The sequence below is a fragment of the Eleginops maclovinus genome, chromosome 7 (genome assembly GCF_036324505.1).
Source record: "Eleginops maclovinus isolate JMC-PN-2008 ecotype Puerto Natales chromosome 7, JC_Emac_rtc_rv5, whole genome shotgun sequence".
NCBI classification, from domain to species: domain Eukaryota; kingdom Metazoa; phylum Chordata; class Actinopteri; order Perciformes; family Eleginopidae; genus Eleginops; species Eleginops maclovinus.
The window spans coordinates 4565816-4580379 of record NC_086355.1 but is presented as its reverse complement, the minus strand read 5'-3'; the positions used below and the strand labels follow the sequence as shown (position 1 = coordinate 4580379).

The 14564-nt window shown below is 40.9% G+C and overlaps 1 protein-coding gene across 1 annotated transcript in view; it reads left to right on the top strand.

Moving 5' to 3' along the window:
* xpo4 (exportin 4) overlaps window positions 1–14564 on the top strand; it is a 42306-nt gene that overhangs the window by 22015 nt on the left and 5727 nt on the right. Inside the window, exons 8-15 of the mRNA XM_063887789.1 lie at window positions 2408–2565; window positions 8088–8262; window positions 8376–8552; window positions 9207–9349; window positions 9900–10045; window positions 11152–11329; window positions 14020–14179; window positions 14263–14432. Of these exons, the coding sequence (XP_063743859.1) occupies window positions 2408–2565; window positions 8088–8262; window positions 8376–8552; window positions 9207–9349; window positions 9900–10045; window positions 11152–11329; window positions 14020–14179; window positions 14263–14432 (1307 nt within the window). The remainder of the gene's footprint in view (window positions 1–2407; window positions 2566–8087; window positions 8263–8375; window positions 8553–9206; window positions 9350–9899; window positions 10046–11151; window positions 11330–14019; window positions 14180–14262; window positions 14433–14564) is intronic.

Here is a 14564-nt window from a genome sequence, read left to right as displayed (position 1 = left end):
GCTGGTGCAGCTGCTTTTTCAGAGCTCGCGCTGTTCAATCCTTTGGCCTTGCACTACCTCTCCCCCCCATTCGCTCTCTCGCTCTCTCTCTCTCTCTCTCTCTTGCTCACTCACCCACCCAGCTCCCCCTCCTCTCACTGAGCTCTTCCAGAGGATGACTTCACGCTCTGGAAGAGGGCAGCAGCAGAAAAAGACTACAGTTGAAGTGGCTGCGATACGTTAGCATCGGAGATCTCTTTCCAGCTGCTTTCGAGTAACGGACCTCTCCAGCTACAGGAGGGGAGGAGGAGTTGAAGAGAAGCAGTGGGAAAGAATCTGAGGGGAGGGAGTAAGAAGTGGGAGAAGGAGGAAGAAGAAGCAGCAAGAATAAGAAGAAGAGAGAATGAAAGTTGGATTGCTTCTGCGATGGAGCCATGCTCTCACATGTTGTCTGGAGCCGATGAAAAAGCTCTCGTCGATGTGGATTTAACAGGATGACCGATAAAGAAGAAGAAGGAACAGGAAAGAAATCTTGAAGAACGCCACAGGAGGAAGGTATTTGAGCTCCAGATGTCCATGTAGTTCAGTCAGTGGAAACCCGTGCTGCTACCTCACTGTAACTGTCTGTCTGTGACACAATGCTTCTTCCTCTGTTGTCGGAGTGTGACAGCTCAGCCCGGACAAACCTCCAAATCCCACAATCAAACGGCAGCTCAGAGCTGAGATGAGACTGACTGGAGCAGTGCTTTTTCCATCAGAAGTCGGATATCTCCTGCTCTGGGTTTGATTGAGGCTGTCTGTGGGCTCAGACGAAGCTCAGTGATTGTTTGTCTGAGACCGGGGGGTCGCAGTGTCTGAAGACACAGACGTGTTACAAAAAAAATCAATTCGCCATTTCGCTTTAGGCTCGGCTCGCCGTGAGCCGGGTGACGCCAGTGAGTATTATTCCTGAGCGCTTTTAGCCGATCTGTTTTTGAAAGTGGTGACAGGAGGCAGGTTCACCTTTTCGTTCCCGGTCAACAACTTTTCTATTTCAAAGTGGTGTTCTGTGTGCAGTTTATTCTAATACATTGTATTGATAAAACTCATCAGAAAATGACCAGAGCTTCTGAGCAGAAGGACCACTTGTAGATTACATTTGGTTTTACACTCTCAGGGGCCGGGGTCCCTCGTTCTCTTTCAGTAGACACATTTGGCATTTGCAGGGATTGGAAACTCTTAAACAATTATTTAATTCAAATAAAAGCCTTAAGAAGTAGAAATGTACTTACATTTCATATGCAAAGGTCTTGGATATTTCTACTTCTTCTTTGCATGTTCTTGTGGATTCTCGGGAGAAACCTGAACAGAGACGTGTGATTATTAAATCCTTAAATTCTTCTTTTATTTAACTATTTAACTTGTGACACTCCCTTAAGTAGCTCCTCTAGGTTGCATTAACATAATTAGTATGTGTCGATCTTTGCAAAAACTTAATTCTATTCTGAATTATTTAAATTCATCATTAAGTTAAGGGTGAATTTCATCATGTTTTCCTTTTTTTTTTAAATACATGGTACTATGGCCCGTCGCATAGCTCAGTTGGTAGCGCTGGAGGACCCAGGTTTGAATCCGGCCTGAGACCATTTGCCGCGTGTCCTCCCCTCTGTCTCACCCTTTCATATCTATCATTTGATTAAAGGCACTGGTTGCATCTTTAAAAAACCTATAATAAAATGGTGTACTACTCTATAAATGCACATTCAATAAATTACAATTTTAAGACTTACATTTAATAAGAAAGTTAAAATCCCAGTCACATTTCGTTCAGTCAAATTAAATCCATTATTCAAAAACTAAAAATATAAACCTTGACCCAGACTCCGTTCTGCACCACAACTCATTCAACAAAGACTTATATTAATTGTAAATGATAACACCGGTTTAACATATTTCCAGACGGCACAGAGGAGCTAACATGAGTTGTGTAGCTGAATATGTCGCTGCTCTTTAGGTGATCCTGACCTCTGACCTTCCTGTGGAGACGGCAAACATGTTTTCCCTCTTACTATATGATGCAATGCTGTCAACAAGGGGGAAAAAAATGAAGCTGATTCTGCTTTTTACACCTTCTTTGTTTTACTCCTATAGGTTGATTTTTCCAGCAAGTTTTTTTCCCTGTTGATTAGCATTTAAGGACTTTAACTCTAAGCGTTTTGTCCTGCTGTTATCTATAAAAAGCCCTCTGAGAAGGTTGGGTAGATGCGTTGCAATCCTGCAGGTGGTCGTGTGAATCGGGGAGAATCTGAAACCTTAAATCAGACTTGTAGCTCTGCCGATACACAAAAAGTGGAAAATGAGTGTTACATGTTGCAGTTCTACTTGTACTTGATAAGATTCCTCTTAACCCTCGTAGACTGAGACGTACATTTCTTCTGTCTTCTCGCAGGTACACAGGAAGATTCGGGAGGACTCGGACATGGCCCAGGACTCTCTGCAGTGCCTGGCCCAGCTGGCCTCCATGCACGGGCCCGTCTTCCCCGATGAGAGCGCCCAGGTCTCCTACCTGGCACACTTGGTGGAGGGTCTGCTCAGCATGATCAACGGGTCAGTGCGGCACTTCACTCACAGTCGTTCTGTTTGCACTAAATCTCTCTTAACCGTGTTAGTGGCAGCACTTTATGGATGGCAATGTTGATCTGTCACCACTTTGAGGGAAATATCTGAACAACTTTTGGATTGATTGCCATTACATTTTGTACAGACGTTGAAGACCGTAAGGCCTCCTGGCTTTCAGTGGCAGAATCCCAGCTCGAAATAAAAGAGCCCACGGCTCACAGTGCGGCTCAAAGCAGTGACCTGCACAGGTTTTAAATGTGAGGCAAGGCAAGTTTATGGATAAAGCACATTTTGGCAACAAGAGGTTTTATAGTGCTTTATGTAAAATGCATTCAAATAAAAACTATTTGAAAACCAAAAAGCAATAATAAAAAAAAGCTGAAGAAAAGAACATCAAAAGCTTAAATTCAATCTCCCTAATAAAATTGAAACAATAGAAGTGACCGTGTGGCGTAAGGAACGACATTATTAGTAAAAAAATAATATTTAATGACAATATCTTAAATTGCTAGAGCCTGTTTTTAAAAGGCTTAAAGGGGCCGTATTATTTTTGTTGTTTTCCCTTTATTTTCCCTCCTTTGGGCTCCTTTGTTTTCCTCTAGTGACATCACTATGTAACACCTGCACTTCTGTTGGCTAGAGCTCCAACACATTGTACATGACAGGCTAAGGGGCGGGACATCTCTAAGCGGTTGATCAATCACAACAGACCCGGCCATCTAACCAATCAGAGCAGACTGGGCTCTGGTTTCAGACAGAGGGTGAAAAGAGGTGATGCAGCACAGGTAGTATGAGAGAAATAAAGAGCTTTCTGAACATTAAAGCATGGAGACATGTCCCAGGAGAGACACTAAATACTGATATGAACCTGAAAATTAGCATAACGGGCCTTTTTGCAGGACAAAATACACAGACGGTGTGATGAGATGGGTATGACTGCAATAAGAGAGTGGAGTCCATAAAACCAGGCTGCAGACTCTTGGTAAAACCCCAGATGGAGAAGCGGTCCACATTGAGGGGATTAGAGAATATTACATTGTTTTTGTTCCAGTTGATATAAGCAGTCATTCAACTCTTTTCATCACGCCACATTAATCCCTCTCATGCTTTATTCTGAACATTTGGCAAGTCTTGATAGTGAGGTTTTAGAAACCACAGAAGGAACTAATTCAGACCTACCTTTTTGAAAGCAGCTCCCCTAGGGATGCTGAGCTTATTACACAACCGCTACACTAAAATAAATGAACTTTCCCTTTGCTAAATTAATCTTACTGTGCAGTGATGTATTGGAAAATAGTGCTTAAAAATCACATGAAGTCAAAAACCAAACTTAGACTACATTGACTGAATCATTTAGGCAATAAGCTCTGCCTTTTTATATGTTAAAGTCTAAATGTAAGAGGTTATTTTAATAAAACCTGAAGTATTGAGGGATCAGTGAGCAGAACAACTCTGGAAACCTTGGCTGCCGTCTCAGTTGCGGTTTATCTCCCTCGGGTATCTCAAGGATTTCATGTTTCTTAAACTCAGAGACTCAACAAGTGATGGAGGCCAACGCAGCAGAGATGTGAGTCACTCTGGGCCGCTCCTGCTTTATTTACAGGAAAAAATTGCTTGTTGAGTCTGTGTTTTAATGGCCTCTGATTTAGCATCTGCGCTATACTGTATTTGTTACTGAGCTGAAGACAAGCTCCTGTTTAAGTGTAAATTGACACTGCAAAAAGATGGCTTTCTTTTTAAGTATGGGGTCCGTATATCAACTGGAAATCCAGACAGATGCTATCAAAAACATTTGATGTGAAAAGGAAAAACCATTCTTGAAGACATAAAAATGTATCCGAGTAAGTAGCGTGAAAATAAATATTCAACATCTATCATATATTTTTTAGCTTTCAAGGTAGTTAAATCTTGTTGTATTGGACTATTGTGGGAGATGTTGCAAATCAATGAAATATTCCAAAATATTGGGTATTTTATCGTCAAAAACGTGCAAACAGAATTCTAAAAAATGCAACTTTTTTTTTAATCAATTTGCCTTTTTTCATTTAATTCTATTCAGAATAATTAGGTACATCAGATGTATAATAATATCAATATACAGTTGAGTATACCAATAAAATATTGTGCATTTAATAATAATTAAGTGTTTTGATAAGATGTATTATATTATATACGCACTTCACAATAAAAGACAGAAATAACATAGATACAAAAGTCTACGACAGACTTACTGCAGTTATTTGAGAACATTTTTGTAGTTAAAACATGAACAAACATTTCTCTCTAATAGAGAAATGTTTAATACTTTCTAATTATTTTGTCAATTTGACTTTTCTCTAAAAAAAAAGAGCTAGAAATTGTTTTATTTCAACTTTTAAAATAAATGACTGATCAATCAAAATAGAATTATATCTGAAAATCTGAGCTTTGTTTACATTTGTATATAAAGTATTTATTCAAGCTACGTTTTTGACTGATATTTTGGGGGGAAATTTTGACCCTTTTTCAGCAATACTGCGTTTTCATTTGTCATTAAGATGCATAGAAATGGCATCAGTTTTCACTCAAATAAATTGTGTCCCTACTCAGTATTTAGCTCAATTTATTCAGCTAAAGATCCCCTTACTAAGCAGTTCTGAACCTCTATGTTCTGAGTAAACAAAATCATTTTTCATTTTTAAGATCAGCGTCAAAACCAATTTTCCTAATACTTCCCGCAGAGGCGTCATTTTGGACTTCAGAGTCCAGAGTCTGTAATCAGAGTTTCCAATCAGAAGTAAAGCCCTTGTTTTTATCCTTTTTCCTGCAGAAGTAATACTCAATCTGCACTCGAATAAATCAAGGAAATCATTTGTGACTTCCAGAAAAATTATAGAATAAACTGAAGGGCAGGTGTGTGTTTTGTATGGCCTGAAATAGAAGATTTCTATCTTGGGCTGAGAAACGTTACGAGTTTTCTTACCCTGGGGCTTTCCTCTCCGGCGGCTGATGGAGCCCATTGATTGTTCTGTGTGCATCGCTGGGAATGAGTCTGTTTACGGCTTCAGGAGGATGCATTAAAGCAGATTACTGCTCTGTTTATAGCAGCTAGTGAGGCAGAGGTGAGGGTCATACACCAGTTACAGAAACACTCTTCCCTTTCTCAAACAAAGTCTAAATATCTAGTCTCAAGTCTGCCAGGGCTGCAACTAATCCTTATTTATATTAAAGTTTGATTCATAAAAACAGAGCTGTTTTTCATCAACGTTTTCAGGCCTTTATTTGAACTCGCCTCGACTGTTTTTAGTATATTGTTCACTCGATAAAAACTACAGTTGGTTCAAATCCAGCTTCTAGACTTTGAACAATAATGCCCCATTTTATTATCCGCCCGTCTGACTTATAGTGGCTTTGTTGTTCAGTCATGAAGCCTGAAATTGATCTTGCCAAAATTGCCCCTAAAAAAAGAAATTGGAGCAACCAGACGATTGAACCACTCTGTCCTCCTCAAATGTCTATTTACTCCATGCACTATATATATTGTATTGTATTTATTGAAGTGCTTTGTAGTATTTGAAATGCTGACACTAGCTGAGATAGATACCTAAGTCCAGGTGTACAAATCTAACACACTTGTTCCAGTTTTAAGAAGAAACAACATTTCTTAAAAGTGTGTGTGTGGGTGTGGGTGTGGGTGTGGGTGTGGGTGTGGGTGTGGGTGTGTGTGTGTGTGTGTGGTCAAAGGGGTTCTGATCTGAATTAAGGGACCACGCTCACATGTATAAATATATAAAACACACACACAAACACCAGCTTGTTGTTGCACCATGTGATCCAGTGAGTAGGGGTCTCTCCCTCCCAAACCCTCCCTCTCTCTTCTCTCCTCTCCCGCTCCGTCTGTAATCACCTATTCTTGGAGCTTTTTTCCAATTGCCTCATCGGAAAACCATGCGGAGAGGGATGGCCGATCTGCAATGATTGAACAGTTCTGCTCGCAATTTAACTCCATCTGATAGGGGTTAGCGAGGCCTCTCACACACTGTTCCTCTGACCGGCTGTGCAGAGGTGTGTGTCGGCTCAAACACAAACTCAGCGCTCACACTTTTTTTATTTCGACTCGGCAAAAATATGCAGAAAAACCTCAAGAGGTGGTGTTGCAAATTCCTCCTGGAGTTTCAGCACATATTTCGAGTTTCCTTTTATTACCTTTGCAGAAACGTAGCAAACCGAGGTAGAGGAACAGCTTTGCACTGTTTAAGAACTGAATCACTTTATATTCAAAGATATGTCTATTCATCCAACTCTAAAATATTCTGCCCACTAAATATCTTTGTTTCTGCTATTTAAATACCCCAAAAATATATTGAAAGTCTGTAAAATGTCAGGTTTTCTGTGACAACTATTAATGTGAAATTGATAATGTCATAATTAAATCAGTGATGGTATTTTGCCTTTAAATGCGTGATAGGTATTTATTTGTATTTGTGAGGTCATATTTGCAGCACATGTTGTGTAGTTTGTTAGGGTTTTATAACTGCATAATAGGAACATTATTTAGTGGCGATGTTTTTAGAGTATTGTGTACATTTCCCGTGTCACCCTGCAGTGCTGCGACTACAGACACACACTTATTATGAAGTGTGTTTTCAATTAGAAACACATTTTTGGATAAATCCCAACACTTTCCAGCCCGATTCCTTTGACTCTGATATGTTTTGTTTCCCCTCTTTTGTTCCTCTCGCCTCCCTCACATACAATGGATTTAGACTTTTGTTTTTGGTTTCCTCTTTCTGCCTGCTCTCCGTTATTTCTCATGCGGTACAGTCACGCAATCCTCCCATTTGCTGCGAGTATTTAAACCATTAACTTCTTCCTATTGGAATCATTCAATATCTCCTCATATGAATTCTACGGGCACTGTGTTTAGGTCTATCCTGATTGTGAACATTTCAAATGACAAGCCTCTGCGAGCAAAATATGATTTAAGCGCGTCCATGCACGTGTCACTTCATGCTTCACGGTACGTTGATGACGGTGAAATGCTCCATCATACGAGGAGTGTAATTACAGCCATTTGTTCTATCATTTTGTTCTGTGTGCGCTGCACTTTGAGGCAGAAATACCATAAATATAACCTCAGATGCAGCTGTGGAAAACTGCTCAGAGGTCAAGTTGTCCTAAAGTTTCCAAACCCTGAGTCACCAGAGGGTGAACTGGAAACTGACCCCAGTTTAGCCCCAGCCTGCAGAGTGGAAAATGCACTTCCTCAGGCCAAAGCACGAGTCAACTAAATGTTGAAAAGAAACAGTTGGACAACTTCGGTCAAGATGTGCAAATTGATTTCTACCACTAAACATGATGCCAGTGGACTCGGGAAATGACACGGGATCGTCACAGGTTTTTGTTTTATAGAACATGCTGTATGAAATCTACAGTTATTTTTTCACCCTGAGATACAGATCGATAAAAAGTGTACTACACAAAGTAAGTATGCAGATTCTTAATTAGATTGTTCTAATTTGCATCCCCAGGATTGAGATCGAGGACTCAGAGGCGATGGGCATCTCAAATATCATCTCCAATCTGATAACCATGTTCCCTCGGACGTGTTTAACGGCGCTGCCCACCGACCTCTTCACCTCCTTCATCAACTGCCTCACGCTGCTCACCTGCTCATTCGGACGCAGCGCCGCCCTAGAGGAGGTGGTGAGTAATAACACCTGCAGCCTCTGCCTCAGATTAGCACTTCCAAGTCATTCAGAACAGAACCCGGAGGTGTGATCACTCTCAATGTAATAACTGTTTGTCTGTTCCCTCAGCTGGATAAAGACGACATGGTCTACATGGAGGCGTACGACAAGCTGCTGGAGTCCTGGTTGACGCTCGTTCAGGACGAGGAGCATTTTCCTCGCGGCTGCTTCGTCCAGCCGGCGATCCAAGTCTTCAACTCGTACATCCAGTGTCACTTAGCCGCTCCCGACGGCACCCGCAACCTGGTGAGACTCTGAAGCTATATATCACTTCTCAGGAATGATAAACACAACGTACCGTATTTTCCGGACTACAAGGCGCACCTGAATATTAGCCGCACAAGCTAAAATTAGGGGGAAATCCTGTTTTGTTCATACATTAGCCGCACCGGACTATAAGCCGCAGGGTTCAAAGCTTGTGCAAAAAGTAGCGGCTTTTAGTCCGGAAATTACAGTACTCGTCTTGCTCTTGCTAATCTAGTCTCTTTTTTTCGCGCTAATTCGTATGGCACTGCTTTGCCTGGCGGACGGACATGTGACCAACATACCACTCTTTTCCCCCGTGACTGTGTGTCTGATCACATGCCCTTCCGCCAGGCAAAGTAGTGCCGTACAACAGCGGAACAAACCAAAACAAAACCTCTTACGATGTCACAAAAATCCTGAAAAATCCATAGAAAAGCCGCACCGGACTATAAGCCGCAGGGTTCAAAGGTTGTGCAAAAAGTAGCGGCTTATAGTCCGGAAATTACGGTAATTTAATAAAGGAAGGAAAAATTGAAGGCTGACCTTAAAAAAATGTGTATTTAACTGTTTGACTGAACATGTAGAAATAATTATTTAATTGTGTCGTTATGAAATACCCTCCTCCTCCTGATACATTTTACTTTATTTTTCCAGTCAGTGAACGGCATCTCGTCCCACGAGGAGGAAGAGATCAACGAGCTGCAGGAAGACGACAGAGAGCTTTTCTGCGACCAGCTGTCCAGTATCGGCATGCTGGGACGAGTGGCCGCCGACCACTGTATCCCCCTGCTCACAAAGTAAACACGCACACACACACACACACACACACACACACACACACACACACACACACACACACACACACACACACACACACACACACACACACATACATAACCCCGTTCATATCCTCTCCTGTGGTAAAATGTGTTGTATGAAATCAGGATTTTATTTGTAAATGGAGCAATTAGTTCCCTTGTTTTCCAAGGCTTAGATTAGGTTTCGATTTATTGTCCGAGGGGGATATTTGTTTTCACATCTGCTACACAACAGATATACACACACATAGCAACTGAATATAAAGTTAGTAGCATATATACATGTGGCAAGATTTAGAGTCTTAAAACCTTCCTTTATGCATCCATATTTTGTCAGCAAGGCAATTCTTGCGGGGATTTTAAATGTGTGGGAAAGTTTTTCATTTGACCTTTAGTTTCGTTTGAATTTGTTTAAATGTATTGGAGTTTGACCGTGATCCTGGAGTGATCCTGGAGTGATCCTGGAGTGCAGGACGTAGCATAAGCTGTGTTTCCCGTGTTAACTTGTTTTCGTGTCCTCTCCCCGCAGCCTGCTGGAGGACCGGGTGACGCGGCTGCACGGTCAGCTGCAGAGGACGCAGCAGCACCTCATGGCCACGTCGGACCCCGAGTCCATGGACCGCAAAGTCCTGGACGACCTCTACGAGGACATCCACTGGCTCATACTGGTCTCAGGTCAGCAGCAGGACATACACTCTGTGTCTTTGTGTCCATTTATTTTAGAAAATGTTGTCTGATTATCCTTTTAATTTTCTAAATTAGGTTTTTCTCTTTGCACACCTTTTATTCATACATCAAACTCACTACAGGGATTACATATGGCATTTTTTACCCCTGTTTTTGGTCATATGTAAATTAAATTAGGTGATTTTAGAATATACGCACACACATAATAACTTGAACTACACTCGCGGTATTCCAGATATCTAAACATGTGTACATATATATATTAAGAGGGTTCAGTTCCCACAAATCCTCACATGGTTTTAAATGTAATGCACACAGGACTGAAAGCTGTATGATGTTCTCATTCACTTGTTATAGTTTTCATAAATGACTTTACCAGCGCACTTAATCCCACAAAACAGACTTTATTTGTGGACCAGACAGAAAACAGAACCCCACCCGCTGTGTGGGTTTGTGTTGATGACATATTGTCTGAATCAGCTTCATTAAAGACCTGTAAATGCTCCATTAACTCGGGTAGGTCTAAAGAAGCTGCCTTTTACGGTGAAATCTGTTATTTTTTTTACTATGATTGGAATATAGTATGTTTCAGAGATATGGTGGGGTAAAATAAAGCCGACTTTACACCCTACTGTTATTTCTTTATATCGTATTCTGAAGCTATTACAACTGTCATTTATAAACCACCTTATGGACATATGTTTTCTGCTTCTCTAAAATATTTAAGAACAGTCTTAAGGCATCTAGAACCTTTTATATTGAGTATTCTTGTGGTCCTTTCTGCTGTATTTTTTATTTTATTTAATTCAATTGAATTGAATTAATTGTATTGTTTTTTTCACCTTTTTAAAGATTTTAAGAATTCAATGTCTGAACGCACCGCTGCTGCTACTGTAACTAAATCATTTCCCTAATTTGAGATCAATAAAATACATATCTATCTATGTAGAGCAACAGTTGAATATTTTCATTATAATTTAATCTGACTAATTTCCTTAGTTGACATATTCAGATTGATGTAAATAACTAAAAGATTCAGAAAAATGAGCGGCTAATTATTTTATTCATGGATCAACTTTGTGTTCCTCCTCCAGGTTACGTATTAGCAGACGACTCTCAGGGAGAAACCCCGCTGATCCCCTCAGAGGTGATGGAGTTCTCCATCAAGCACTCGACAGAGGTGGACATCAACACCACGCTGCAGATCCTCGGCTCCCCGGGGGAGAAGGCCTCCTCCATACCGGGCTGCAACCGCACAGACTCCGTCATCCGGTACAGGAGTCATTTTAAATTCTGCAGAATGCAAAACGCTCGCATGGCTTTGATGCAAGAGCAAGAATGTCCACTAAAGAATCTGGTGCTTATTTATAACGTTTATATGAGTTTGTTCTCCACCGATCACTTTGGCATTTATGGCTTTAATCACATAGTGTGGAGGAGAGGATATGTGTGGAGAAACATGTGAAATATTGTTGCTTATAGGTATTCAGGTACTTCAAACTCTGGTTAAAGAACATTTCCCTGAGTTTGTAAGGAATGTGTGGTCTTCCTTTGTTGGGTTTGAAGGCTTTCCATGTGATGAAAGTACTGCAAATGTTCTTACTGGTATATAGGACCGGAAGGTCGACGGCAGGTTGAATCTCCGGCTATCTAAGAACAAATATGTGTAGGAAGAATGAGGGACAAGTCTGAGATTGAAAAGCTGTTCCAGCTCAAGGTCCAGGCAGACTGCTGTCAAATGGTTGTCGCAGTTATTGTCCTATAAAGCCAAAGGTTTTTCACACACACACACACACACACACACACACACACACACACACACACACACACACACACACACACTGTCTGAATGTGCAGCCAGTAAAACACACACACCCTCTCACTGTGGTTTTCCTTTAATGTGGTTTCAGACCAACTTGCAAAACTCTCAACACACACACACACACACACACACACACACACACACACACACACTAACACACAGGTTAATAAATCTGTCACCAAGATATGACGAGTTTATTTCCACGTAAACTGGGTGAGGATTAAACACTTGGAGGTGTGTCCTTTTTAAAAAGTTGAACATGTGCTCCCTTGATAAGACAACAGAAATATGTGTGACCTCTTCATGATTTGAAGTTAAAGATGTTAAACCAGAACTGCACATTTTAATTATTTCCTTTGTTGATTTTTTTCTGGTTCTGTTTTTTAAATCAGTTGTTTTTATGTAAAAAATGCTGGAAAATTTAGAAAAATGTTCAACCAACAATTTTAAAGACAACGATATTCAATCTACCAAAGATATAAAACTGAGAAAAGTACATGTTTGATGTCTTAAGCTCAAATTAATTAATTAAGTGACAATAAAGCATTTTTATTACAATATTATGAACGATTAATAACCCAGGAGCTGATGTTTCTAACTTAAAAACAAATGACAAACCAGCCTTTTATTACCTTTATAGCATAAAGCAGCGTGTGTATAATTATTAAACCCTCAACCTAGTGTTGCTGCATTGCATTGTGGTCCATTTCTTCTACTAATTAGATAAAAATCTTCCCACGTTTCCTCTGCAGTGCAAAGCCGTGCCTCTCAAAATACTCCAGCATAATAATCAAATGCACAGCAAGTGTGAAAAGCGTATCTAGTTCCCGCTAAGAGATCGTATTTAGTTATTCAACAACAATTGTGTGTGTGTGTGTGTGTGAGATCACAGTGCCGACAATAGCAGCAGGTGACATTGGCCGTTGAAGGTTGTGCCGCTCCTGTGTTTTCTAGATTGTTTGTTATGTAAGGTGTGTGTGTGTGTGTGTGTGTGTGTGTGTGTGTGTGATGGCAGTGACAGAAGAATGCAGAGATGATTGGTCGACGGCGTCAGGTTTCCCCATCGGCGAGCGTCCAACCTCGGCAACTTAAATGTCAACGAGGTTTTGTTTTCTGCAAACAATGTGAAACTTTGCACTGTCCTCGAGTTGCGGGGGTGGGGGGGGGCGTCCTATAAGCTGCTTCTTTAAGCCCTCTGTCCTCTATATGGTGTGCGTACATGGACATGACTTAGTGGAGCCCACTCCCCAGAGGGTAATAAGATGATGACTGCTGCAGTTAATGGGGATTTAACCAGAATCCCAATTATCTGTAAAATGTAGCTTGACTAGGTTCTCGTCTCGTATATTTTAGAACAGTTTAAGTTATCTAGAACATTTTGTATTGAATATTCTTGTGGTTTTGTCCTTTCTACTGTAGTTTTGTATATAGACTTGCTGCTGTCATTTTTTTTATTCCATTTTATTTATTATTTATTTTTTCCTCCTTTAAAGATTTTAAGACTTTAATTTCTGAAGTAAGGAAATTTGATTTGAATCATTTCCTTACTTGACTAATACAGATTGCTCCAAACAATGATGATATTATTTTATTCATGGATCAACTAATCCATCATTTAATAAATCGTTTGTAGTCGTCGTGTTATGTTTATACCTTATACCTGCTACTGAAACTCAATCATTTCCCAATTTGTAATAAAATACACATCTATCTAGAGCAACAATTTATTACCCGTGCACAATGGTCTCGTCTTTGCAGTGCACGTCTAAATAACTCTTTATTTAGTTTAAATGATCTCGTTTTAATCCCCAAAGTGCGTCCACACAACTGACATCATTGGTTTAGAACCAGCCCTTCTTTATTTGCTGCAATTTCTCCACGTTTAATATGTGAGATGTTCTCTATTCATCCAATTCCATGAATGCATATTGCTCGGTACATTTAAATGACTGTAAAATCATGTCAAATGTTTGTATCATTTCATCTATTTCAGTCATATTCCTCTCACTCTTCCTCCTGACTTTCACAGCTACTGCTCTCTTACTCTCATGCCTCACAGCTGTATCTGTTCCCTCCTCTCACGACTCCTGTTATACCTATAAATCCACCCCCCTCTCTCTCTTGTGTTCCTCTCTCTCAGGTTGCTGTCTGCGGTGTTGCGGACGTCGGAGGTCGAGTCCAGAGCGACGAGAGCCAGTCTGACGGGTCTGCTGAGCCCGCAGATGGGGAAGGACATCATGTGGTTCCTCAGACGCTGGGCCAAGACGTACCTGCTGGTGGACGAGAAGCTGTACGAGCAGGTAGGAGCCGCTACATAACATGGGGCATATTCCACTGTGGTATGGCAAATTAATACCAGATGTTTCTCCTCCCCTCTCCTCAGGTCAGCATCCCCCTGATCACAGCATTCGGTGCCGACACAGAGGGAGCCCAGTGGATTGTGGGATATCTCCTGGAGAAGGTGATCAACAACCTGTCGGTGTGGAGCTCAGAGCCGGGGCTGGCCAACGACACCGTGGAGCTGCTGGTGACGCTGGTGGAGAAGAGGGAGAGGTGAGTGGAAATAGAAGTGTTGATCGACAGGAAATGAAAGGCCCAATTTTATTTATATTTATGAGAGGTCATTGATGTGGAAATCAATATGCCCTAAATTGCAGATTTGTGCAGGTTACATCAGATCTGACC